At 52.9% G+C, this 26,087-nt stretch overlaps 1 protein-coding gene across 3 annotated transcripts in view; it reads right to left on the bottom strand.

Moving 5' to 3' along the window:
- LOC133349121 (collagen alpha-1(XIV) chain-like) overlaps positions 1–26,087 on the bottom strand; it is a 96,490-nt gene that overhangs the window by 53,966 nt on the left and 16,437 nt on the right. For all 3 annotated transcript variants that reach the window (XM_061562325.1, XM_061562323.1, XM_061562326.1), the window contains exons 4-18: positions 25,553–25,702; positions 19,557–19,640; positions 15,359–15,691; positions 14,555–14,719; positions 13,697–13,876; positions 12,675–12,950; positions 11,726–11,989; positions 9,471–9,663; positions 8,191–8,312; positions 7,789–7,941; positions 7,272–7,391; positions 4,437–4,601; positions 3,271–3,432; positions 2,586–2,743; positions 2,310–2,442 (exon numbers count right to left, since the gene is read on the bottom strand). In XM_061562325.1, coding sequence (XP_061418309.1) covers positions 2,310–2,442; positions 2,586–2,743; positions 3,271–3,432; positions 4,437–4,601; positions 7,272–7,391; positions 7,789–7,941; positions 8,191–8,312; positions 9,471–9,663; positions 11,726–11,989; positions 12,675–12,950; positions 13,697–13,876; positions 14,555–14,719; positions 15,359–15,691; positions 19,557–19,640; positions 25,553–25,702 — 2,658 coding nt within the window. The remainder of the gene's footprint in view (positions 1–2,309; positions 2,443–2,585; positions 2,744–3,270; positions 3,433–4,436; positions 4,602–7,271; positions 7,392–7,788; positions 7,942–8,190; positions 8,313–9,470; positions 9,664–11,725; positions 11,990–12,674; positions 12,951–13,696; positions 13,877–14,554; positions 14,720–15,358; positions 15,692–19,556; positions 19,641–25,552; positions 25,703–26,087) is intronic.

Raw genomic sequence — 26,087 nt, 5'->3', positions numbered from 1 at the left:
CGCTGTGCCAAATGGAATTCCCCGTCGCTCTCCACGCACAAACGCGCCGCGGTTCTCAACAACAAAGCAAGTGCTTGTGGATTGTAAAAGACATGGGGGGGGGGGGGGGAGGCGGGTGGGGGCTGGAAACTAAATGAAATTAAACATCTGAAAAAAATCCTCAACAATAAGACATTCACTGTGAGATGACAAACGGTCACCGTGAACAACTACGAAGGCCGGAAGGGCACGAGAGGGGGTGGGTGGCCAGCACCACGCCCGGCCACCTTTGTCTCCCTAGTAGCGGTGTTTACTACACACAGCATCAGGTACTCATTTGAGGGCGAGTCGACACGGGGGAGGTGCAGGCCCAGATCAGATAACTGTCACTGGTGGTGGTGGCCGTGAGCGGGAATCGAACTCGGGTCGCCGGGTTCGTGGCGCAGCGCGCTCACTCACTCACTCACTCGTGTCACCGACCATCACATCTCTCACCACCACCCCCACCCCGTGAATTAACTTCACGGCCAACTGTTCATCTGCAGCAGCACAGCAGCAAGAGCAGCAGCAACACAGCAGCAGGAGTAGCAGCAGCAGCAGGAGGAGAAACAACAACAGGAGCAGAAACAGCAGCAGGTGCAGCAAGAGTAGCAGCAGGAGTAGAAACAGCAGCAGGAGTAGAAACAACAGCAGCAACAGGCGCAGCAGGAGCAGAAACAGCAGCAGCAGCAATGGGAGCAGCAGCAGCAGCAGCGACTGCGGCATTCCCAGCGGATCTCTCCGCGGCCGCAAGGCGCGACAGGGAGAGCCGCACGGCCGGGGAGCCCCGGGGGGTGAGGGGGGTGGAGTGGCGCCCATGGGAGCGGTGCGAGCGCTCACGGCGGACTCCGCGACGTCGCCGGCACCCCGACCCGGCACCGCCGCTGCGTTCGCGCTCTATCGCGATACGTGCGCACGCGCCGACTCTGCTTTGCTTCAGCCATTGACCTTTTGCGCATTCTTTGCGCTCTAATTCTAAACAGCGCCGGCCGGCTCTACCAATCTGCTGCTTTGTTTCTCTCTCTCCCCGTTACATTTTTTTTTCTTCCTTTTGCAAACGCTCGTAAAAAAAAAATTGGTTTTACACTTAACTGGTACGCCTTTTTCAGGGCGTACTCTGCAGATGGACAGACCCGTGATTATGAGATTGCGATATTGAATTCAATCGGCGATAAATCGTCCTTGTCGTTGTTATCTTCACCGCGTTTTTGGTTTACTCCAAATAAACATTTTCTGGCGCGCTATGCTTCCAAGAGAAATACCGTTTTAAAGTTGTGCCTCTCTCTGCAAAGGTGAAAGGTTGTATCAACGTGGCCTTCTCAGGGTGCTCTGGTTTCCTCCACCACGTACGAACACACATTCATTGGCCGAAAACACCTTGATATATAGGGGACGGCAGAGCTTGGGGATGTCTGGTGGCTCTTGCTCGCTCTCTTTGAGAGCAGGCGGAAAACCGTGTGGTGCCTTGCAAGTTGAATTTATATTAATAACTCGCCTTTTGCCCGTCCAAGGAGCAAATCTGAAACTTGCAAGCGAAAATCAGACCGCGACGTGATATATTCATTGCATCCATTCGTGTGCAGTTTGTAAGGGCGTGGTAACACAGACCTATTTAATTTTAAGGTTATAATCCCTTGTTCATCATGACGTCCTTTTTACTTCTATGTCTCAACAGCGTTGCAGAGATCGCGTGACGTGAGGGTTCTGCCTTTGTAGTGAGGGTTGTGAGTCGACGCCGAGGAGGGGGGAGGAGGCGCCTCGGCCCCCCATGTGGAGTGACGTCACCTGCTAATTGTTATTACTGGGGGGGGGGGGGTGTCCATTTGGAGGATGTCACCTTTTCATGATTATTAATGAGGGGGGCTGTTCGATGAGGAGTGACGTCACGAGCGTTAAGGACAGACATTCCTGGGTGATTATAGTAGGTATAAGGGGATAGAGAGTCGGTGCACATTGATCGCCACTGCTGCTGCTGCCGCTGCTGCTGCTGCTGATGTGCATAGGCACGACGATGATGACGATGGCGGCCGCAGTCCATACCAAATTAATGTACAGCGTTGTGGGATTCGATTAGAATGAATGACGCTATATAAAGTTACATTATTATTAGGAGGAGAAAGAAGAGGAGGTCATGAGCCACGCTGTTGCTGCCGCCGCTGCTGCTGCTACGGTAAGCCCCTGACCGCGAGCTGCCACACTGACCGTAGCGAAGGGGAGATAGCGGTGGACGGACGAGAGCCGGGGTGCCGTGGCATGGTCACCGATGGCGAGGCGGGGCGCGTGACGCTCACCAGTGGTCTCGGTGATCTGCGAGCTGTTGCCGGAAGCTCCGCCGACGGAGAGCGCCACGACGTGGAGCCGGTACTGCGTCTCCGGCTGCAGGTTCTGCAGCAGCGCCGAGCTCTCCGAACCCCCAACCAGAACCTGCGGGCGGCGTCGCAGAACAAAAGCCACCGTCACCGTCGTGCGCCGACGTTATCTCGCTTGCGCCGAAGACGACTGAGAAACACGTGCGGGTTTGGGGCCTACGGCGGATGAAGGTGGCAAACCCTCCCACGGGGACCTACCTCCTCCTGTGGGCCGCCCTCGTGCGGCCAGTAGACCACTCGGTAGCCGGACACGGGGCCCACGGATTGCTTCCAGTTCACGCGGAAGCCGCCGGCGGTCACGTCCGACGTGGAGAGGCCACTCGGGGGCAGCACCGCCACGCCACCGTCGCCCCCGCCTGCCAACGGCGCGCAGGTTAGGAGGTCACTGGGGTTAACGGTGCGGGGGGGTGGGGAGGGCACGTGGTGGGGGCTTGGCGGGGTTGGGAGCTCTGCCCCCTGCCACGCGGCGAGAGGGTTGGTACCACCGGTCGGAGGTTGGTGATGCCAACTTTGCATTGCTGGCGACGTCGTGAAGTTTACCGACGCAGCGGTAACGGTGACGTCTGTACGCGTGGGCAACGTGTGCAGCTTTACAATTGAGATTAATAAATTGTGTGTCTATATGTGTGTGTGTATATGTGTGTATGTGTGTGTATGTGTGTGTATATGTGTGTGTTTGTGTGTATATGAGAACGCATCTCAAGACACTTCGCAGGAAGAGGGGGGGGAGGAGGAGGAGGAGTGGGGGGAGGAGGAGGGGGGGGAGTGAGGGGGAGGGGGAGTGAGGGGGGGGGGAGTGGGAAGGAGAGGAAGAAGTGGAAGTATAAGAATGGCAGAGGGGGAGGAGGAGGGGGAGGACCCCTGAAGAGGAGAGCGATCGGACCTCGCAGCGCGGTGAAGAGGATGTCGGCGCGCGAGCAGACGACGCGGGTCAGCCCCTCCACGATGGCCGCCATCCCCGTGAACTCGGAGGCCTGGTGGACGTGCGTGGCCACCGGCTTCGAGGCGATCGCCCGCAGCTCCTGCTCGTCCGCGTTCTTCACGCCTGCGACAAGACGAGCGAGCTCAACCCGCGGCTCCGTGCGCCCCCCCCCCCCCCCCCCGCGCACAAAGACGAAGTTATACCCACCGCCTCCGACGATGTAGCCCACACAGGCTGTCAGGGCAAGTGCTGTCAGGGCAAGTGCTGTCAGGGCAAGTGCTGTCAGGGCAAGTGCTGTCAGGGCAAGTGCTGTCAGGGCAAGTGCTGTCAGGGCAAGTGCTGTCAGCGAGTAGCACCTCCGAAGGCCGGAATGGCACGCGAAGGAGCGGGTGGGCCAGCACCATGCCCAGCCACCTTCGTGTCCTCCCCAGTGACGATGTTTAGACACCACACCAGGTACTCATTTAAGGCCGAGTCGATCTTGGGGAGGCTCAGGATCGGTTCAGATAAATACACCACCACAGTACCCTGTGCCAGGCTATGAGCGTGGACAGCTCACTGGTAGGAGACCACGGGACAGACCCAGGCATTATAGGTTAACGGATGACTGGTACATACGGACAGACAAACGTGAGTACAAAGACAAGGATCTCCCCCGTATAGCCTTAACATACTTTTTAGGGCAAGTGCTCTAAGCACCAAATACTGATTTGAGGTTGAGTAAACCTAGGGGAAGCCCATGATTGATTAGGATAATCGTCGCTGGTGTTGACCATGAGCGGGAATCGAACTTGGTCGCCTGGTCTGTAGTGCAATGCACAAGCACACAAAGACAGTGGAGCCTAAAGCAAGTGCTGTTAGTGAGCACCTATGAAGGCCGGCACGGCACACAAGGCAGTGGCTTGGTGATTTTTACACACCGGTTCAGGTACTAATTTGAGGCTGAGTCAACCTACGATTGAGGCCAAGGACCGGTTCACGCAATCATCGCTGGTGTTGGCCGCGAGCGAGAATCGACCTCCGGGCCGCCGGGTTCGTAGCGCAATGCACAAGTACACACACACGCAGGTAGACAAATACAGAGAGATAAACGGGGATGGGGGGGGGGGGCATGCGGTGCCGCTTACCGATGGCGAACAGCTCCACCCCCCGGCTCTTGAGCTCCGCCGCCGGCTGGGCCACGTCGTCCTGGGACTTCCCGTCGGTGATGAGAACCACGATGGCCGGCACCCCGGGGCGAGCGCCGGCCTCGGGCTTCAGGTTCTGCAGGCGGGCGTGCTCCAGGGCCATTCCTGCGGGGGAAACGGGGGGTCATTGCGTGCGTGTCACGCGCCGCGTGCGCGGCGTGGCCATGGGGGGCCGCCTCTGTCGATCCACTGCTGGATGAGGGCCTTCCCAGGTTGTGCGGGTTCCTGGGCATCGCTTGACCTGCAAACTTCGTTGCACCGAAGTACGGTGTAACAACGGGGTATCGCTGCGACGCCCTCTGGTGCCCACCGCGTCGCCCGTCCGAGCGATAGCCAGGCTCAAACCAGCTTAGATTCAGATCGGACGCATTCCGTCGCGATTTGGCCTATCGACATATTTGGATTATAATCAAAATAGCCTCTTCGTCTATCCACTGCTCGATAGAGGCCTCTCTACTCCGTGTCGGTTATTGGGGCTGTTTGGATGCTCTTTGGCTGGATGAAGTGGGAGGTGCCCAGGACCGGTTCGGGTGGATTACTCGCCACTGATGTTAGCCGTGAGCAGGGAATGAACTTCGGGAGTCGCGTTCATAGCAGTGTTTCAACTCCTACACCACCGCTCTCCCATAATTGGATAATTGGCAGGGATTAGTTGAGATGTTTTCGGGCCAGGGGTTAATTGCTCATAAGGTGGGGATTGTGATGGATAGCCGCAGGTGCCCTGAATGGTTTCGTGCAAGAAATGTCGTCAATCAAGTGTGCGTGCCAGTTCCGTAAAGAGTAATATAATGTTTTTATTTATCAAAGCACTCATTTACGAGTCTCAATCCCGTATTTGGGATTAATTTTACGAGTACTTTTTCCCCCCCTCCTGTTAATATATTGGGGAGTGTGAAATTTATGTTTTGTTTAGCAGTAGTGGCTATGATAGGCCACACGACACTTTGCCTCCGAGGGTAGGTTCTAGGATTAGTATAACATTTAATATTGTTTACCACAGTCGGGGGGCAATGTTAGAAATTTGCAATCTCGATTGATTCATTTTTCGGTCGTTTTTCAGCATTGAGATGTTTGGCCAGGACCAGTTACACTCTAGGGGTTTGTGTTTTTTTTCTTTCAAAGCAACGGGTGGAAACCGGAAAGTTTGTGGAGGGAACCCACGCAGGAGAGGGTGGAGAACACGCAAACGCAACACACAGAAAGGTGGGAATCCAACCCAGGTGCTTGTTGCTGTGAGGCACAAGTGTTACCACTGGGCCACCCTGCCAAAAGGGTGCATCATTTAATCATACATATGTGAACATGCGTCTGCCTGGGTGTGATATTCATAAGTGCATCGGCTACGAGTTGCAGATTTCAACGTGTCTGCATGATGTTCGTGATCGTGACGTGTTCAACACTCACGTTGTCAGCTGACAGCCTGGATAGCCCTTGCAAAGCAAACTGTTCCATCTCAAGGGATTGTTTTGTGTCCAGGAGAAATATAAGAAGTCGTAAATATGTATATACTTATATATATAAACTAGTTCTGGCCAAATTTCAATCTAAATTAAAATGTTTTCAATCATCTACAGATGGAAAATAACGAGCAGATGGCCGTTGAGGAGTGGGGGGGGGGGCTTGGTCTGGACTGTGCACCACATGTTCTGGAAAATCCCGTCCCAACGAGGGTTTCCGCCGGGGGTGCGCCCCGACAGAAATGAAAGAGCTCTTTCCAACAGTCCTCTCGCTGCTGCTCCTTCGGCTCTCATCCGAATTCAACCACCTCCACACGGACGACATCGACCAGCCAAGGCCCGCCCCCGGCGACGCGAGCGCGCCCGTATCCCCATCGCGGCCGCGACGCCCATCTGGAAACCTTGCCCCCGTGTGTCATGAAGTTGTCACCGTGCATAAACACTCATCAATTGGCTGAGACCACATCAATAGAGAGAGGACTGCAGAGATTGGGCAAATTGTTGGTAGCTGCCGCTGCCGGCTCACCACCTGGCCTCCGTCCAAAGCAACATGCATCAACGACGCAATTATTATATATTTTAAAAGACTAAACGTTACTCTTATTATCATTGTGATATTGCAGTTTTACTCCTCGATAAGCGTCGCACTCGTCTCTCCACCCGAACAGAGCACGACAAGCGAACTAACAGCTCGCCGCTCTTCTCATGTGCAGGTGTGCAAGGGTGCCCCCGCCACGTTTGATCACGTGACAAGTCTGCCATCTAGTGGGTTAAAAAATTCGCAAAAGAAAATCACGTGTGGCAAGTTATTGCACACGAGTTACCAGTGTGCCATTTTTTTTTAAACCCAGAACACGTGGACGGGGATTTTCACGCCGCTCTCTTCTCTTCCGTCGGTCGTCGCACGGCGGCCAACGCGGACGTTGGATGAAACTTCATCCACTCATTCATTTTTCTGGTCACGGTGATCGCTTCTTGTAGACCAGACTAAACTCAACTACTACACATTAAAAACAATATATGTATCAGGTAAGGTCCACTCAGCTAAGCAGCGCTTTTTCAGAAGCAACCTGGCCACAAATGATATCTCAAAGAAGTGGCTTATCACCGTGTAAAAAAATTATAGCAGCCAATACTCAAATACATGTTGATTCTAAATGTGGAGGGAGAAACTGGAGGACCCAGAGAAAAATCCACGCGACCACCAGGAGAGAGACACCGCAAACTCCAAATATACAGCGGGGGTCAGGGGCGGGATCGACCCAATATCTCTCACTGCGACCTCGAAAGTGCCACGTGCCATGTGCCAAGCCCTCACCTGTGTTGGTGTTGCCTCCCTTGTAGGGCAGGCTGCGAACGGCCTCGAGCAGCGCCGCCTTGGTGGTGTGCGTGTTGAGGTCCCACTCGGTCCTCGTGTCCCCGCTGTACTGGGACAGGGCTGCCCCGGGTGGGGGGGGGGGGACACACGAGACGCGGGACATTGGAACGCAACGGCTCCCGTCGCTGTGCGGCGAGAATCGACGCAGTGCGGCCCGCCGAGCATGTTTGCGATGATGGTGGCTTTAGACCGAGAGCGGGCGTTAAGGAATCGGAACGTGTGGTTAAAATATGGGGAAACGAAATTATTTGTTATCATGACTTTTTCGACGTAAAAAAATTGCTCAGGATTTCACGTGGCCAATTGCTCGCGACCGAATCCTACGCGTACATCGTATGTACGTATGCAAGTGCTCGTTAGTGCGAGTGCAACCGACCGTGCATGCACGCGCGCATGTGTCTGTGCGTGCATGCATGCGTACGGGTACATCCGACCACTCGTGTGTGCGCGCGCGTACCGACACGGATCTTGTCGGCCTGCACATCGAACGCCTGCACCAGCTGCTCCAGGAATTCGCGCACCAGGCGGAAGTTGATGCGCCCGATGGACCAGGACCCGTCGAGCACGATCACCAGGTCCACCTGCGCCTGCGAGCTGCACTCGAAGCGGCCTGCGCGACTCCGGGACACGACGCAAGCACGAGTCTCGTTCGTCCACGACCAAGCAAATTGCTCTCAAGTGGGTGACGTTGATTTTGAATGCAGGAGGGAAAAACCGGAGGAACGGGGAAAAAACCCCACGTGACCACGGGGAGAGAAACGCGGAAACTCCAAATATACAGCAGGCGTCAGGGTCGGGATCCAACCCACGGCGATGGTGGTGGTGGCGGTGGTGGCAGTGGTGGGACGGAGCGGCTCACCGGTCGGGGTCTGCGCGGTCACCGCCTCGTACTCGCTGGTGGTGACCAGCGCCTCGAGCGCGGCGCTCTCCCCGCCGCCCTGCATCTCGGCGTGCACGTTCACGCCGTACGCCGTGCCGGGCCTGCCCACGGGCACGTCACCCGACGACAGCGTCATCGACAACGCAACAGCACGGCCCGGCTACGACGAGAAACGGCGCGAGTCTCTGGTTTCACGGGGAAAGGGAGGCAGCCGGTCGGTCGTCGCAAGAGGAGAATAAGGATTGCCGTGCCGCTCCCGTACAGCTTGGTCCCCTCCCTTCCCTATGAAACCCAAAACATGCAGCTTGCTTGCACCCGCATCTCACTGTTCTTTCTGGCGCCTTATGCTCCCACACGATTGCCACGTCTTTTTTCGATGTGCATGCGTCTTCTTTGTCACCGTGAGACTAAACTGAGGGGTTACTTGCACCTGCGCCTAACGTTTTGTTTGCAACCGCTAAATACTTCGTTTGTTTTCTGTGCTATATTCCTTAAGGGACCTGCTGTACTCGTACTCTGCAATATCGATTTTTTTTTCATTTTATGTTGTTGATGCGGCTGTGCTCATGCAGCACCACGGATCTCCCGTGGAAAAATAGCCGAGGCAACCAGCTACGCCGGACCATCACGCGCGTAACAAATAAAACAAACTCAAAGTCAGGCTACGTGAGCATATGCATCTTTATCCAACTCCCCCGCTGCACATGCATTTGCATTGGCCACACGGAATCTGTGCAGGCCAATGAGTTTTTAGATTGAAAACCAATTTCGTTAGAACTGATCGTTGTTGTGTTTAGTTTGTTGTACTTCCCCCGGCACACTTCTGATTAGCACGGTTGTCCACGTACAGTGTGAAAGATGTTCAACAGACAACCTGTTCTCCTAAAACGCGGCGGTAGTTGCGCTCTTGAAGAATGCCGCGTTATGGAAAAATCGTGTTATGATAAACAAGATATATAATATAGGGTAAAGCACAGTCCGCAATAACACGTGAGATGCATACGCAGGAAGAACAATGACTGAGGTCCGTGGGTAGCATTTAGAAGCATCCAGCAGCATCCCAATGCCTTGGGTGATGCTACGCCGAGGCAGCCGTACTACCGCTTATTCTTACTCGCGCGACGTAGTTCCATTCACTCATCGCGTTATATCCAAATCGCCTTATGAAAAGACGCAGCGTTACAGGAGAACAGATTGCACGTACAAAACATCCACGCGGGGCGCCTGAGGAAGTGGACAACAAGGTGCGGGGTCCTAACCGGAGGTCGCGTAGTAGCACCGAGGTGTCGTCCGGCCCCAGCATCACCTCCCCGTAGGCATCCTCGTCTCCCTGGGGGGCGTAGTGGACCCGGTACCCTGACACCTTGCCGGGGCCAGCCTTCCAGCCCATGCGCAGGCCCTCGGTGCCCTCCTCCAGCACGCGCAGGTTCTTCGGTGGCTTGAACTTGGCGGCTGCATGCACGCAGACACGCGCACACGCAGTATGCACACACGCAGGTACGTACGCCCACGCGTGTGCATGCACGCACGCAGACACGCGCACACGCAGTATGCACACACACAGGCATGCACGCCCACGCGTGTGCACGCACGCACGCTCGTATACGCAATGTGTCACGTTAGATTTCCACTTACGTGACATGTCAAACGTATGTCGAATGTCGCGCACCTCCGATTAGCACAGTTGGTGAAGTTCAACATACTTACAGACACACGTGTACAATTTGGTGCTGCTGCTGCGTTTGCAATGATGCACGAGCACAATTAACAAACAAACAAACATCTCAACGCGTTTGTCAATAACACCGTGGCCTTAAAAGAAAAATGGACAGTAAAATAGAGATGCCAGAGCGACAGATGGATAATACGCGTTGGAGACTGACAATAATTACATTTGATCAATGTTTCTCGATAGACAGTTTTTTAAATCGGCATACGAGTCGTTATCTATTAGTAGTTTTCTGTTAGTAGGAAGGCGCACACTGCTGATCACAGACCGAGCGCTAACTTCGTAATATGCCCCGAGTTCGTTCCACAGTAGACAACGTGGTAAAGCCTTTGTTGCGTAGTTTAACACTTAGGCTTTCGCAAGCAATATTATCCACAATAACGTTTTTTTTCTTGGGTTAGAGCGTGTGAATATAAATGTGTCGCTAAAACCCGCCACCACCCGACACAGCCAATTAGTAAGTTTTATCATGTAAACAAAACGTGCGAATTAGTTACTTCTTCAGCACACCGGGGTGTTGGAGAGTAAATCCACAACATTTACAATTCGAGTACAACATTTCCACTGGCGGTTACAACGCACGCGTACGCTTTGTGCGTACGTGTGCATTGTAATCTACGCTACGGTGGCCTGTGAATCGACGCACTGTTGAACCAACCAACAAAAATGAAGTTAATGCGCGCCAGACTCAACCGTTATAACTTAATCGTATTCAGGGGCATTAACGGACGTGGACTTCTGCAACCCAATGCCATCCATTAGCATCTCAGTAGAGAGAGGACAGACGGCAGAGATGAGGGGACCACCCCCCCCCTTCCCCACTCAAGCCTGCCGGCTTCGAATGAAACGACAGCCCTGTTCTGAAAGAACCTCCTTGGCCGTAATGTGCAGCAGCAGCAAGCTCACGACTGCTTGCCACGTGGGGCTCCCCCCCTATGCACGCGATCGGGGGGCTCCACAACGCTATACTGGAATGAGGAAGCATCCTTGAACGAGGATTCCTTCGCTTTTGTGGAGGCGTTTCAGTCCAATTAACGGCAAACGCTTGACGGACGTAATTTTGCGATGGCAGCAGTAGCAGCAGGGTATTTTATGAATACCGGGCGCAGCAATTGAACGTGAACAAATGCGGAGCTTTTGTGATTGCATGGGGCAGGTTGAGCGGTGGTTCAGCGGTCGGCGCACCGTGCTGTGAACGCCAGCTGACCTAAGTTTTTTTGCGGGCCATGGCTTACATTAGTAGCGAGCGATATGTGAACCGGTACTTAAGTTGCCTATTTCAATGGCCAGCACAGTAAAGCATCGGAATCAGAATATGTATTTATACTGGAGGAATCCGATGAGCTATAAAGCTCTTTTTCACAGATGTTAAGTATGGTAAATCAACCCTCATGACTGCCATGGGAGGCCTTCATCCAGCAGTGGATTAACAAAAGGGCGGTGCGTACCAGCAATGCGAATGTATGACCTTTGGCGACTGCTGCTCTGGGCGGCCACGGCCAAAACCATTTAGAGAAGGGCTTAATCTATGTCACCGAATATTTTCCGGAGAAGTCGCGCACCATTCCGCGTTGTTCCGCCCTGCTTGTGACGTCACCACTCTATTCTGTGTTCTTGAAAAAAAAAAATACTTGGCAATAAAAAAAAGATACGAATAAGGTACCAATTTTGGGTGGATCCAACGTTGGGGGAGAGGCAATCGAACCCTCCCCCCCTTCACTTAATTCCTCAAATCCTCCACCGGGTCCCCCCTCGCGCTCTCTCCATGCCTCTCTCTCTCCGCACCTTCCAGAGTGGTGGCAGTGGCCTTGAGGGTGGGCCCGTCCCCCGCGGCCATGACGGGCGTGAGCTCCACGCTGTACGCCGTCGAGTGGCGCAGCTTGCGCACGAGGGCCGACGAGGCGCCGGGCGGCAGCGTCACCTCCGTCGCCTTGCCCCCAGCCGCCGGGCGGTACGAGAGGCGGAGTCGGCGTGCCGACGGCTCCTGGCGGGGCCAGCTGATGCGGAAACTGGACGGGGTCTCCTGCGTGACCAGCAGGCCGTTCAGTTCTGCGGGGGTGGGGGCGGGAGGGAGGAAGGGAGGCGAGGAGAGAACGTGGATGCGCACAGACGAGGGGTGTGGAGATTGCCCCGCGAGGCCTACGCTAGGCTGTTGGGGCCGAGTGCTGTTGGCGAGGGTACCCGTTGGGTTGGGGTGACCCTGCACCGTGCCTGGCTGCGTTTGTTATTTGAACGCTGCAGCAGGCACTCATTTGAGGCCGAGTCAACCTATGGGGAGACCCAGGACCTGTTTAGATAATCGTCGTCAATGTTGCCGGTGAGTGGGATTTGGACTTGGGTCGCCGGGTTCGTAGCGTAGCGCGTTAACCACTGCGCCGCCGCACCCCACGTGGATATAAAGATCCCCGTGTAGCCTTAACAGACTGTTTGGGGCAAGTGCTGTTAGCGAGCACCGTGCCCATACACAACCACAAACTTGCAAGCAACATACATGTGCGAAAGAGGGAAAAAAAGGGCTTTGGGAAAGCAGAGAAAGAAGTGAAATGTAAAGACACAATGCCAAGCCATGGGCTGTAGAAAATCACAGGAAGGGAATAGAAAGGCAGAGGAATAGAAAGGCATGGAAGGACACTACAAAGGACAGAAAGACAAACGAAAGGAATAGGAAGGAACAAAAAGACAGAAAGGCAGAGGAACGAATGAGAAGGCACGAGGAGGGGGTCAGTCCTCTCACTGGCAGTAGTCGCTTCGGCCTCAGTCTCGGACCCCGGGCCTTCAGGGAAGACGGCCCTCATGGACAGCAGGTAGGTGGTGTCGGGCCTCAGCTTGGCGAGCCGCTGTTGCTGCAAAGAGGTGGCTGCAGCGGTGATGACGTAGTCGCTGTAGGAGAGGCCGTCGGCCGTGCGCAGCGCCAGCTGGTAGGAGGTGGCCCCAGCGACGCTGGGCCAGGACACCAGCATCTTCTGCGTGGAGATGTCACTCACCTGCAGGTCCACGCGCCTCCTGCTCGCTGCACACACAAATAGACATGAGAGGTCCCCCTCCACCACCACCCGGGTCTGGGGTAGATACCTGCCACATGCATCTGGGGAGTGGTAGTGTAGCGCGTCAGCGCGTCAGCACTCCGCGCTACAAACACGGTCAAACAGTTCCAGCGACACCACCAGTGGAGATTACCTGGACCGGTCTATGTTTATTTAATTTATTCTCCCAGGTAAGGCGCACTGAGCTATATGGATCATTTTCAGAAGTGACCTAACCACAAATGAAAGCTCAACGAAGTGACTTATCATGTGGAAATACTCAATTTTGGCTGCTATACGGTCCTGCCTGGGCCTCCACTAGGTCGAGCTGGCCTCAAATGAGTACCTGGTGCAGTCGTGTGCCAATATCGCCAGTAGGGGGACAAAGGCAGCCAGGCATGGTGCTGGCCACCCACTCCCTTGTGGACCATGTCAGCTTTCATAGGTGCTCACGAATAGCACTTGCCCCAACAGTTTGGCTATATGGAGGATCTTGTCTTTGTGGGGAGCAGTAGCGGAGCAGTTAGCGCTCTGCGCTACAAACCCAGCGACCCGAGTTCGATTCCCTTTCACGGCCAAAATCAGTGACGATTATCTGAACCGGTCGTGGGCCTCTCCGAGATTGACTCAGCCTCAAATGAGTACCTGGTACAAAGTGTAAACATCACCACTGAGGAGACAGGAGTCATCCTGTGCATGTATTCATGTGCATGTGCGAGGGAGAATCGCTCACCGGGCAACGATTCCCCTTCCTGCGCAACGGTCATCTGCAGCTTCACGCCCTGGCACACGTGCGAGATGATCTCCCCCTGCACGCCCTTGACATCGTCGAAGGACGCCACGTTGAAGAGGTGGCGCTCCAGCGGAGCGGAGGCCATCTCCTGCAACTCCGCGACGTCCGCCTCCTTGATGCCTGCCGGCGATCAAAAGGGCGGGGCCGGCGATCAAAAGAACGCCGGGCACGTCGGCGTTGGGGCAGATCTCCATCGCAGCCAAACCGTCGAGTCGTGGCGCTCTCAGAGGGCCCTTTTGATAATGGGATGTGTATAAAATAATAATATTTGTTTTATGTTTTACGTGGATAAACGGGCAGGTGAAAGAGGAGTATGCTACGTCTATTTGTTACTAATTTTCCCCATCACGACAGTGGGAAGAAGGATTTTTGATCGTGTGTGGTGGCCTAGCATAGTTGGCATGGGCCTGGGTAAATGGAATTAAAATTGTCTACCCCACTTCCGTCCCCCTATTCATTTTTTTGGCGACGTCATTGTGAGACCACCAACTTCCTATGCTTGAGAACCTGACTTAATCTCAACTCCTTCGAAAAGCGAGTTTGTGAATCACCTAACGAGTTCTTCGTGGTTCTCTACGCAAGTCTATGCATCTCTCCGCGAAGCCTTATCGATCCCCAAGCAAGGCCACCGGTGACCAGGTCTGAGGCCATCAACTCGCTGCAAATTAACAGCTGTGCGCGGCTCAAATCCTGAAACGATCGCAGGATTCTCGGCGGTTGCAGGCTCGGGGATGCCTGCGACGACGACGAATCGACACGAAGATGGGAGAGCCGATCGGAAGCGAGCGCCGTCGTTACCGAGAGTGAAAATCTCGATGCCCGCGCTGCGCAGCTGCTGGGCGGGTGCCGCCACTGCGTCCTGGGACTTCCCGTCCGTGATGACGAAGGCGATCTTGGGAATGCCGTCGCGCGTGCCCGCGCCCTCCGCGAACATCATGCGCTGGGCGAACTGCAGCGCATCTCCTGCCAAAAAAAAAACAATCGCAGACGAAGATCAAGGACCAACTCCCCCGCCCTGGCTTGCCGTTATAGCCTCCAACACACTGCTGGGGCGAGTGCTGTTAGTGAGCATTTGTTAAGGCCGGAAAATGCGCACTTTTGGGGGGAGGGGTGGTTTGTCATGTGTGCCAAGTCCAGCCACCTTTGTCACCCCACCCAATGTTGATGCGTCACGTGCTGCGCCATCTACTTATTTGAGGGCCGATTCATTGTGGGCGAGACTGAAGACTGGGTTAGATATTCGGCACCGATGTTGACCCGAATGCTAACAACAACAACCCCTTTCCTCGTTTGCAAAAACTTTTCCATCGCCGGAAACTTAAAAAACAACTCCGATTGGCTGAAGCGGTATTTTGCAAGGTTTCACTCTATGGCTCCACTCAACGCACCCTCTATTCCAACTGCCCACCAGCCAATTCTGCCCACCTATCAACCCACCAACATGCCCTCCATCCGTCCCACCCACCAACAATCCTTCTCTCCCTCCTACCAATTCTTCCACCCGTTAAAACAACAACATACCCTGCAATAACTTGCTCCCACGCACAATCCTTCCCTCCCACCAATTCTACCTTCCACCCACCAACCATCCCACCCACTCACCGGTATTGGTGCTGCCTCCTTTGTAGGGGAGCTTCTGGATGGCCTCTATGAGCTTTTCGGCATCCGTGTGTTCGTTGGGCAAGAACTCAGTGCGTGCGTCCGTGCTGTACTGCACGATGCCGACACGGACGCCACCGCCCCCAGAGTCAGAATCGGCCTCCTCGGAGGACTCCTCCTCCTCCGACGACGACGACGAGGAGGAGGAAGCGGCACGCACCAGGGCCTGCACCAGGGATGCCATGAAGCCCTTGACCTTCTCGAAGTTCACGCGGCCGACGCTCCAGCTGCCGTCCACCACGAAAACCAGGTCGACCGCGGTGCCGGGGACGCAGCCTGCGGGGGGTGGGGAGGGAGGAGGGCGTGGAGGGGAAGGGGATCATGGGTCGAGGGGCCGTCAACACAAACCACAAACACAACCAAGTTTACACCATTGGAACCTCATTTGCCAGTAAAAAATATGATAATTGCTTTTTTTTACCCTTCTATCTGGCAACAAAACTGACACCTTTTTTACAAGGAGTCATGTTTACATAGACCACAAAACCTGCAGTCATAATGCAAACAAAAAGCATAACTCTGATAATGTATGCACTGTCCTTGAAGTTGATTGGTCCACACCCGAGACAGCTTTCCTTAGAGCCTAGTCTCACATGGGTTGTTTGCATTATAACTGCAGGTATTGTGGTCTATGTAAACATGACTCCTTGTAAAAAAGGTGTCAGTTTTGTTGCCAGATAGAAGGGTAAACAAACAATTATCACAACGCAGTGTTACGATGTGGATTTATAGACCGTATTAATTTCACCGCACCTCAGAGCAACTGCACAGCATGAGTGGGCATATTTATTCTGCACAACGAGAGGCATTCAGTCACAGGCAAAGGTAAAGAGGGAGGTCTCTGTGTGAGTCTATGAGTTTCTGTGTGAGTCTGTGAGTCTCTGTGTGAGTCTATGAGTCTCTGTGTGAGTCTGTGAGCCTCTGTGTGAGTCTATGAGTCTCTGTGTGAGTCTGTGAGTCTCTGTGTGAGTCTCTGAGTTTCTGTGTGAGTCTGTGAGTCTCTGTGGGAGTCTATGAGTCTCTGTGTGAGTCTATGAGTCTCCGTGTGAGTCTATGAGTCTTTGTGGGAGTCTATGAGTTTCTGTGCGAGTCTATGAGACTCTGTGTGAGGCCATGAGTCGCTGTGTGAGTGTACAGGCCTAGATGTGGGTCTCTGTACAATACAATGTGGTTTAAATATAGCATCTAAATGTGACCACATCCCAAGATGACAAACAGAAACAGGGGGCATGTTTATTTTACAGAGAGAGGGAGTCAGAGGAATATAAATATTTAAAACCTGCCCATTGGTTCCGCGGGCTCCATATATAAATGAAGTTCACGTATGGATGCATTTGCTTTTTTTTCAAGCGTATAATTTAATTAATTAAATGTTCAACCAAACCCTGATGGCTGCAAAACATTATCTGGTGCCGATGATGTCTATTTTGCAATTTGGCTAAGAAGTGCAAAATTGGAGCCATATGGGGGTTGAGACGGAGGCTTCAAAGATGCCCTCTCTCTTCAAGCCCCCGGCGGTGTCTTCATGAACTTCGACGCAGTGCCTGCTGCCTGCCCCAAGACGACATCAATGCAGGCACGACTCCGTGTGGTTTTCACTCGGTGGATAATGAATCATCATTTTTTTTCTGTTTAACCCGATGTCAAAATAATTTTCGCTTTGGGTGAAGGGGGGCGGTGGCAGCAGGGGGGGCGTTTGGGGGAATGTATCAACATGCACAGCACTTGCCCCAACAGTCTGTTGAGGCTATACGGGGGGGGGGGATCTTTGTCTTTGTGTGCGTGACCAGATTTGTATCACTTGACACCGGGCACAAGTTTGGTGTGCATTTTAATTTCCGGGGCGCCTTGTCATCTGGAAAATACGGCATTCTGTAACGTTCTTGATCAGCCCCGACTAGACATCTGTTAAAAAAAAGATTAATAGCTCATCGGATTCTTCCAGTATAAATACATATTCTGATTGTGATTCTGATTACATCCATTATTTTTCAGTTGGGTTTCAAAATTCGGTGCATTTCATTTTCTTTGGTCGATCGTCCGCCGCGTTCGTTTAATTTGACCACTTTGTGTTTTTTGCGCCGTACCGAAACCAATTTGAGGTCTGTCTGAACTTTTTTTTTTCCCAGGTCTCCCTCTAGAACACTTCACTCACTCCTGGTCACGAAGGAATACGTACGGACGTTAGACAACGCTTTGTCGAAAAGAATGACGAGACAAGAACAGCGGCCGAGACAGACCCCCGCAGAGTGAAACCACCAAAGAGGAGAGAGAGGAATACATTTAAATCTGAGAAAAGGAAGTGCATGGGTGATGGGGGGCCACAACACTGACCATGGAGATGGTGGCATCCGCTTATGCGCCACTAAATCCAGCAGCGATTAGAGATTGGCTCACAACAATCCATATATCTGATTCAGCTCAAGCCTCCTGTAAACCACGTGACTTTTGTGTAGCCATGCTCACTCTGAACCCCTTCTCCCCGCCCACTGTGAAAACAGCCGCCGCTCCGTGCAGCAGCAGCAGCAGCAGCGTCAAGGCCATTGTGTAGCCTCCTCCCTCCCCTCATGTCTCCTGACTTCTCTGCTCCCGTTTCTCCACTCCTTTCCCATCCCCTTCCTCTCACTCCCCATTCATTATCTTTCCCTCTCTCCTCTCCCATTCCTTTTTCTATTTCCATTCATTACTAACCACCGACTCCACTTGCCTTCATGTGGTGCGCCACCAGTACAGAGTCGCTCGCCTTTGATGGAAGCGGATGTTACAAAAGCCTTGGAAACTCTAGTTGCGAGTGCTTAACCCTACACATAATCATTAATTACTTGTAGATGAAATTTCAACCCGGTGGATTTTTTTTTTTTACACGCATAAAAGTGTTTACATTTTTCATTCGCGTCGGCTATTTCTCCACTGCCATTAGCTTGGTGCGTACAGGGCCCGGGCGTGCTGATGACAACGGCCATCACTTAACGTAACGTCCCAACTTCCAGTGGCTCTTGGCCAGAATTTCAGCATGCGCCGGTAATGCAATATCCAGACCCCCCCCCTCCACCGACCCCCCACATGCCCCCCACACCCTCCCAGCCCCCCTAACCCCACCCCGCACGTAACGGCTCTAAGCAGGTCCCTACTCGCGGTGTCAGTTTAAGGGGAGATATTTAAAACCGACTCTTTAGCGCACCCCGAGGTATTCGGCCCTTTGTCCTTTAATGACTCGGAGTAAATAACGACTTTCACCGCTACCGCTGCCAGTGCATGTCTGGCGCGGCGAAGACGCCAACGCTCTCAGCCGCTCTTAAAGGTGTCAGACCCGACTGCGACCATTCCACCGGTTTTTTGTACAACCTCGCATTTTCTGTGCTGCGGAGGATATCCCGTCGTGTAGATGGAGCGCCGTTCGCCAATAATAATACCTGGCAAGCCAACGGCATCTTTTCATCTGAACGCATTCGTGCAGAAGCTCCATCCATCTGCCTGTCCCGTGCGTCTCGTCCGCAGTGGCGCGGGCGGCACAATGACTCTCTCGTAAAGATGATCCGATATATCGACGACATATTCACCCTGAAGTTGCGCTACTTTTAGGGGCTATGAGTCTCCTGACCAAAGGGATTGCCCAGAACTCGCAGCATCAATCCGAGCCGCCATCGGAGCCCCATCGCTCTTGCCGAGGACTACTTTCCTGCGCGCCTGGTGCGAGCGCCACCGTTATTATCTAGAGTTCAATAAAGCGTCGAGGAACAAATGCACGGTGGAATGCTTTAAAGAATCCACGCATATGGATGAGCGCTCTTCATTTTACACTGGGCCAGTGTTGCGCCCGCCCACCTGGTACACATCTATCTTGAGGGCGAGTCAAACGAGGAGAGGCTTACGACCGGCTCAGGACATTCGTTACCGATGTTGGCCGCGAGCGGGAATCGACTTTGAGTCACCCGGGTTCATAGAGCCGCGAGCCAGCGATTGCATTACCGCGCCCAATGCACATACACAAGCTTGCACACGCACGCACCAATCCAGGGCAAGGGGTCTTAAGCTTAATAGCGTTTCGCCACCGTGGGACCTTTCTTGGCCGGTTTTTCTGGAAGATGTTGAGAGCAAAACTGCGCTTCGGGTTCGAGTCGTGAATGCGCGCCGACGTTACCGTCGGAAGATGAGCGGTCTTCGTTCTTCGTAGAGGGCTTTTTCGACGTCTTCTTGGTGGTGGTTTTGGTCGTCTTGGCCTCGACTGTCCGCGTACAGAAAAACAAAAAAGGGCAACGAAAAAATGAGGTTCGCAACGGGGCAACGGACATCCGGGCATGCGCTTCGAGCAACCGCGCGCAACATGTTTGCACGCAAAGAAATGCATTTATTTATTTCCCCACTCTTTTTCTCTGCAACGCGCATCGAGCGCCTGGAACTCTCTCCTTGCTTTGCTTTTCAAGCGTTGCAAAACGCAGAAGACCCTACATCTGAACGCGCGCAGGCACCTCGCCAAATTAAGGGACGCGCACGGGGGTCGGCTGCATCCCTCCGGTGTCACTCCCAGGCAACATTACCCCCCCCCCCAGCACACCCCCCCTCACCCGTGCTCTTATCGTGAAAACTCACATTACACTGGACTGTACAGACGCAGTCATTTAAACAATATATATTTGACACCCGCCAGATTAATTGGCCGGCCCCCAAAGTATCCCAGAAGGTTAACTTTTTTTAAAATTATTATTATAATAATAAGAGATCGGCTTACGTGATCCACTCACTAAGGGGACGTGGAGTAAGAGAATACTCAAGTTCAACGGTGAACTTCGCAAAGACGCGGCCATGCTTAGGCTGCTCAGCTGCAGGAAATCTGGTATCAATTATGCACACTCACACATACACACGCACGCGCGAGCGAGCGAGCGCACACAACATAAAAAAAACCCGAACTTGTGACTACTTTCATCATTGCGCAAACGGCATTGATCACATCCATCTCAGATCCTTCTTAAGTTTGAATGAGAAGGATTAAAGGAGTATAATATTAAGAAGAGGATGTTTAAACGTGGGATTGCTATTGTGACTCATTATGCATGGGAGGGATGATTGGAAAATTCAAAGGCTGTGCAAATTGTGAAGGGCTGCATGTATCTTTGGGTTTTGTGCGTGTCGCTAACAGCACTTGCCCCTACAGTCTGTTAAGGCTATACGGGGGATCTTTGTCTTTGTATGTTTGCTTGTGTAAGTGTAAAGCGTGTGTGCCGGTATTAACGTATCACGTCTTAGTCCAAGTGTGTGTGTCAGTGGGATCGTGTGTGTTTCAGTCGTGAGTGTATGTGCGTGTATGCCAGTATAATAGCGTCAGTGTGAGCATGCAAGTGTCAGTACGAATGTGTCAGTGCGAGTGCGTACGTGTCAGTATGAGTGTGTGTGTGTCAATATGAATGTGTGTGTCAAAACGAGAGAGCGCTTGTGTTTGAGCAAGCACGAGTGTGCATGCGTACGTCATCATTTATGCAAGCATTAGCGTGTGCGCCAACACGAGTGTGTGTGTACGTACGTGTCAGCACGAGTGTGTGTCACCCGTGTGACCAACACGGCTTGACGGGAGAGATATTTCAGACATCACATCTCGTTGCATCCGAAGATATTTCCCCTTGCACGTGCTCACGCGCGCGCGCGCACATGTGTACGCGGGCACAAACGTGCGCACGTGTCCGTGCGCTCACATCCGTGCGCGCGCGGGCACGGTGCATGTGCTTCACAGATGTGCAGCGGGCCACGGCGTGCCGACGGCACGACGCAACATCGTTACGTTTTACTCCGGCACTCTGCCCGAGTCGGTTTGCATCTCGTTTCAAAGTAAACGCCGCCGCCATCATCGCCGTCGTTGTCGGGGACTCGCTGAGCCTCGTCACTTCACTCGCACATGGTCCTGCGACGCCATTGGAGCGTTCACTCAAAGCAATGTAAATTAAAACAATGTCCATGTCGTTTTTCACACCCCTCCTGCCATCGATATTTAAAAAACCACACCCCCTCCTCCACATCCCCCAACCAACTGCTCCCCAACAAAAAAAAAAAATCGTGCGGTGACTCTTAGAGTCGAGAATCGTGGATTTGGTGGCGTAGGGCTCAGGGTAATCTCACGACAATTCAGGTCACAACAACAATAACAAAAACAACAACAACAAAATAACCCCACAAACTTCCAGGGGTTGTTTTTCAATTCCTTCTCGTCATCCCAACGAGTGCCGTTGATTCATTCGATTCCAGTTGCGTCAGATTCGTTTTGTTGCAGCGGATGGCGAAGAGAAATTCGGGAGAGCAGGACAGAAGTCCCTCATTCGCGAGCGTGACTTGGGTCACCGACACGACGAAAGCCGAAATAAAAAGGACAGCAGCTCAGCGAATAGAAATCAGGGCAAAAAAACAATTGCGTCAGATCGCCACTATTAGGTAACGATTCACGTGCCAATTTACGAACTGCTCACCAGCAAACGTATAATTTTTACAAATATAATTGTCATCAGGCCCCATGGTGTAACGTGCAGTCTCCATCTCCGATCCACTCTTTGGCCTCATTATTCACAAGGCTATGAAGAAGAGCTATTACCCACAATGACACCAAGTCATCGAATAATCTATTAAAGCAGTGCTATTGATGAATGTGTTCATTTTGTTGTTGTTGTTGTTTTATTTGTTGTTGTTGTTATTTGTGCTTGTGCACCACTACCAACGCAGCAGCATCATCACCGTAATTATTGTCACGTGTGTACACGGACGTGTGTCTCTCGTGAGTGTTGCCCTGAACGCTGCTCAGCGCGGACGAAGAACCAAGCGCCAAGTATCCGTGAGCTGTTTCTCCTCGGTGCCTGCCTCACCACTGGTACTATTAAAACAGTTTCAAACTAAACAATAGAAAAAAATTACTCTACCATGTAAAGCCCACTGAGCTATATAGCTTTTTATCAGAAGCTGCCTGGCCACACATGATAGTTCAACGAAGTGGCTTATCACGTGGAAATCTATTACAACCAAATAGTTTAGACGCATGTTTCTAATTGTCGAGGGAAAAACCGGAGGACTCGGAGATGAATCCATGTGACCACGGCGGGAGAGAACATGCAAACTCCAAATATACAGCAGGCGTCAGGGTCAGGATCAAAGCCACGACCTCGCGTAAACCTGGCGAGGTAGTTAACATCTCGCCACCGTGGTGCTGGTACTGGAGGCACGGTGCAGGCACCGAGAGATAACTTCCCCATCCTTCCCACAATCCCTCACTATAAACCCTCGCTCCGTGGTGAAATCTTCGGGCTCGTGAATATCACATTCCCCCCGATGCTTCTGTAACATTTACGGCAACACTCAAGAGTTTAAGCACGCTTGAAAAAGAAAATAATCTCAAAGCACTCAAAGGTAATGGATTTTTTCAACTTTCACTCTTCTTCGGCTCAATTCTTTTCCAACCCCCCCTGCATTTAAACTTCTCACGTGATTCATCGCCGCACACCATTTAAGCTGTCCGGCCCAACTCGAAGCAACATCCTTCGCCATCCAACATCTGTCAGCGGGGCAAGGGAAATGCGCACGCACGTGTGGCAAGAGGGCACCTTCTCACCGGCAGCCCACGGCGTGCGGAGAGAGAGAGAGAGAGAACATCCACCGTGACTGGTCTTTTTCACGAGCGGCCAGATCAGAATATTTGTTGACACTGGAGGAATCCCGATGCGCTGTAAAGCTCTTTGTCACATAAAGAAGAGACAGCCACCCAGGCGCCATCTCTGCACCCCCCCTGCCCCGCCCCCCCCCCCCCCCCCCACCATCACTTTTCACAAAGTGCACTTGTTCGAATTAAAATAGTTACACCAGAGGAATCCGATGAGCTATAAAGTTGTTTTTATCCAGTAGAGGGAGGGTTGCCACGCCATCAATCCATCCCATGTATGCAGATCATCGGATACCACAAATCCCGCCAGGGCATTTCTCTCCCCGGTAAAAGCCTCGCCGAGCCTGGAGACTTGCTCAGGAAGGGTTGCTGCAACAAACATTCGGATGTTTGGCAAGGGCCTTATCCGTTGTCGAGATTTTGGCTTCGTGTGGCAGGAAACCCAGAGAAGCCCAGAAAAAAAACCTCCCCAAGGGACGTTGCACCACGAGGGGGTGACCGCCCCATGCCCACAGCGCCCGGCAAGCTCTGGTGGGCCACCTAACCGAGAATTATTCTCAACCGCCCTCGGCTTCTTAAGTCTGATGATGTCTGAAACGTGGACAATAACTGAAACGACAGATGAATACAGCCACATGCGCGCGATAACTGATAATCAATCTTGATTGATTAATCAATCAGGGAGGCGATGGTGAGGTAGGATTAGTGGTTCCCACTGCGAGCCCCTGTGCAATGAACCTGACAGACCTGAGTTAATTTCCCCATCATTACTCAACACGATGAACATTATGCGGCAAGTGATATCCCACCCAATTCTGACCTGGGTCTCTTCAGCCGTTGACGAACCCGTGGTGAACATGCGGTTAAACGACCCCCGCACAGAACGGGGGAGACCTTCAAAAATGGCTTTGCCAAAGCATTTTAGCTAATAATATATTTTTATTGCGTCCTTATCTCTTTTTCATTGATACTTTATTACCACCTTCACATTTCCCCACATTCCTGTCTCGAATGATGCCCGCAGCGGCAGGTAAAGGCTGGGGGGGGGGGGGGGGGAGGGGAGCACGGGGGGAGTAAGAACGCTGCTCCTTACGTAAATCTACTTGCTTGGGATTGAGCCTCCAATGGAGCAAGGACAAAAAAACCATATGGCGCAATTTTTTTTTTATTAAATTTACGAAATACGTCAAGACTTAGAGAAGTTTTGGTTTATTCAGGACGCCGGCTGCTACTGTTGTCACCGTGCTAATTGAAACCAGCCCCTGCGGCTAGGGCACGCGGTGACGCCGTGCCAAAAGCTTTCTGACTGACGCGTGGCCGGCTGGCGCGCCCTGGGGACCGGCGTTGGCACGGCCGTCGCCGGCGAGGGGGACGAGCGACCGCGCATCTCCGCCGTGCCCACGGGAACGCGAGCGTCGTGCCTCCAAAATATGAGACGGGGCGGGGGCACGGAGGTTTCACGACGCAGCGCACCGACTAAGAATCCAGCCACCAGGGTTTGTTCCCCGTTCCCCACTAACATCAGCGGTGAGAGATCAGAAGTGGACGTGACCCCACCGACCCCACCGACCCTTCGCCCCCGCCGCGCCCACATCTCTAAATCGCGATCTGACGGCGAGTTTGTAACTGGCTCTTCTTCATGACAGATGGATCTCTCCGTCTCTCCGGGAGAGACCTTTCAATTAGGGCAAAACACACAGCTTACACTGGCACCCTCACCTCACTTGTTTTTGGGCACCTCTTCTCAAAGCTCGTGCGTTTCGTTCACCGCCATCGAGCGCCTCGTTCGTCAGACGCGCATTATTCCTTGAGGAGGTTCATTCTAGATTTGAAGCTTTCGTGACTGCAAGGATCCATAGTCGTTGGTTCTTTCGGTAAAGTCACGTAGGTAAAAAATAAAATAAAATAAATTAAAAATAATAATAATACAAAAGAATTTTTTTTTTGTAATTTGTAATTGTTTTTTTAACCTACGTGACTTTACAAAAAGACCCAAAGAGTATGGATTCCTTGAGGACCCTGCTGTACTCGCTTCTCTGCAATGTCGATGTTTTTGTCTTTTTTGTTTTCGCTGTTGCTGCGATTGGGCAGCACCACCAACGGGTTTCCCTTGTGAAAAATAGCCGAGGGGGGGGCTAAACAGGGATCATCCATGCAGAAAATAAAAAAACATAAAAAATAAAACACTTTAAGGCAACGTTATTGACAAACCGCGTCACAAAAACGATCGTCCACACACATAGCTCATCAATATTATTATCCTCAACACCACGGGCATGTACGCTGAGCTTGAACTTCTTTCGCACCATATATAACCAACCGTGCTAACCTGAGCTTGTTCATCCCTTGTGGTCAGAATGAGCCCTGACCGCACTCTGGAACTGACCAACAGCCAGCCAGCGAGAGCCAGTAAACCCGCACCAGATTGACAACCGGAGTCTACTTTAGATGGGGGCGGCAGCGTGCCCCCGTCGTGGTAGTGCAGCGGGCGGTACTTCGCTTACTCGTCACTTTCCCCACGATGGGCGGGCTCTCGGCCGAGCCGTCGTAGGCCACCATGGTCACCATGTACTCGGTGCCGGCACGGAAATCCTTCAGCACCGTCTTGGTGGCTCCCTTGGGCAGCTTCAGCTCCTTGGACGGCCCAACGCCGTCTGCCACGTTTGGGAGAGGGGCGGGGCGAGGGGAGGAGAGAAAATTGGCACACATCGGCACGTACGCACACAGGCACGCAATCATCTCACGCGGCACATCTTCTTCTCACGTGCTGTGCCGCCTTCTCCTGGCGTGTCAAGGGGCGTGTCACCGCTTCGATGCCCCCCCCCCCCCCCCCCCCGCTGGGGAAGGGGAGTTTCGCAACATTTTGTGCGATGATCCACCAACCTTGGCTTGCTCATTATCGCAGGGTTCACGCGTTAGCCGCGTGCAGCGTAGCCACCGCCAGCCCTCAACTGGAACGAACGTGCGCAAGGCTGAGAGCTGTGCCGTGCGCAACCTCGGCAGCGGTGGCCGGCGGGGAAGAGAGACAGGGCAAGGCGG

This window comes from Lethenteron reissneri, chromosome 29 (genome assembly GCF_015708825.2).
Source record: "Lethenteron reissneri isolate LAM-NWPU_2019-01 chromosome 29, ASM1570882v1, whole genome shotgun sequence".
NCBI classification, from domain to species: Eukaryota; Metazoa; Chordata; class Hyperoartia; order Petromyzontiformes; family Petromyzontidae; genus Lethenteron; species Lethenteron reissneri.
Note: the sequence above shows the minus strand (reverse complement) of the source record. Positions and strands in the feature narration are given on the sequence as shown.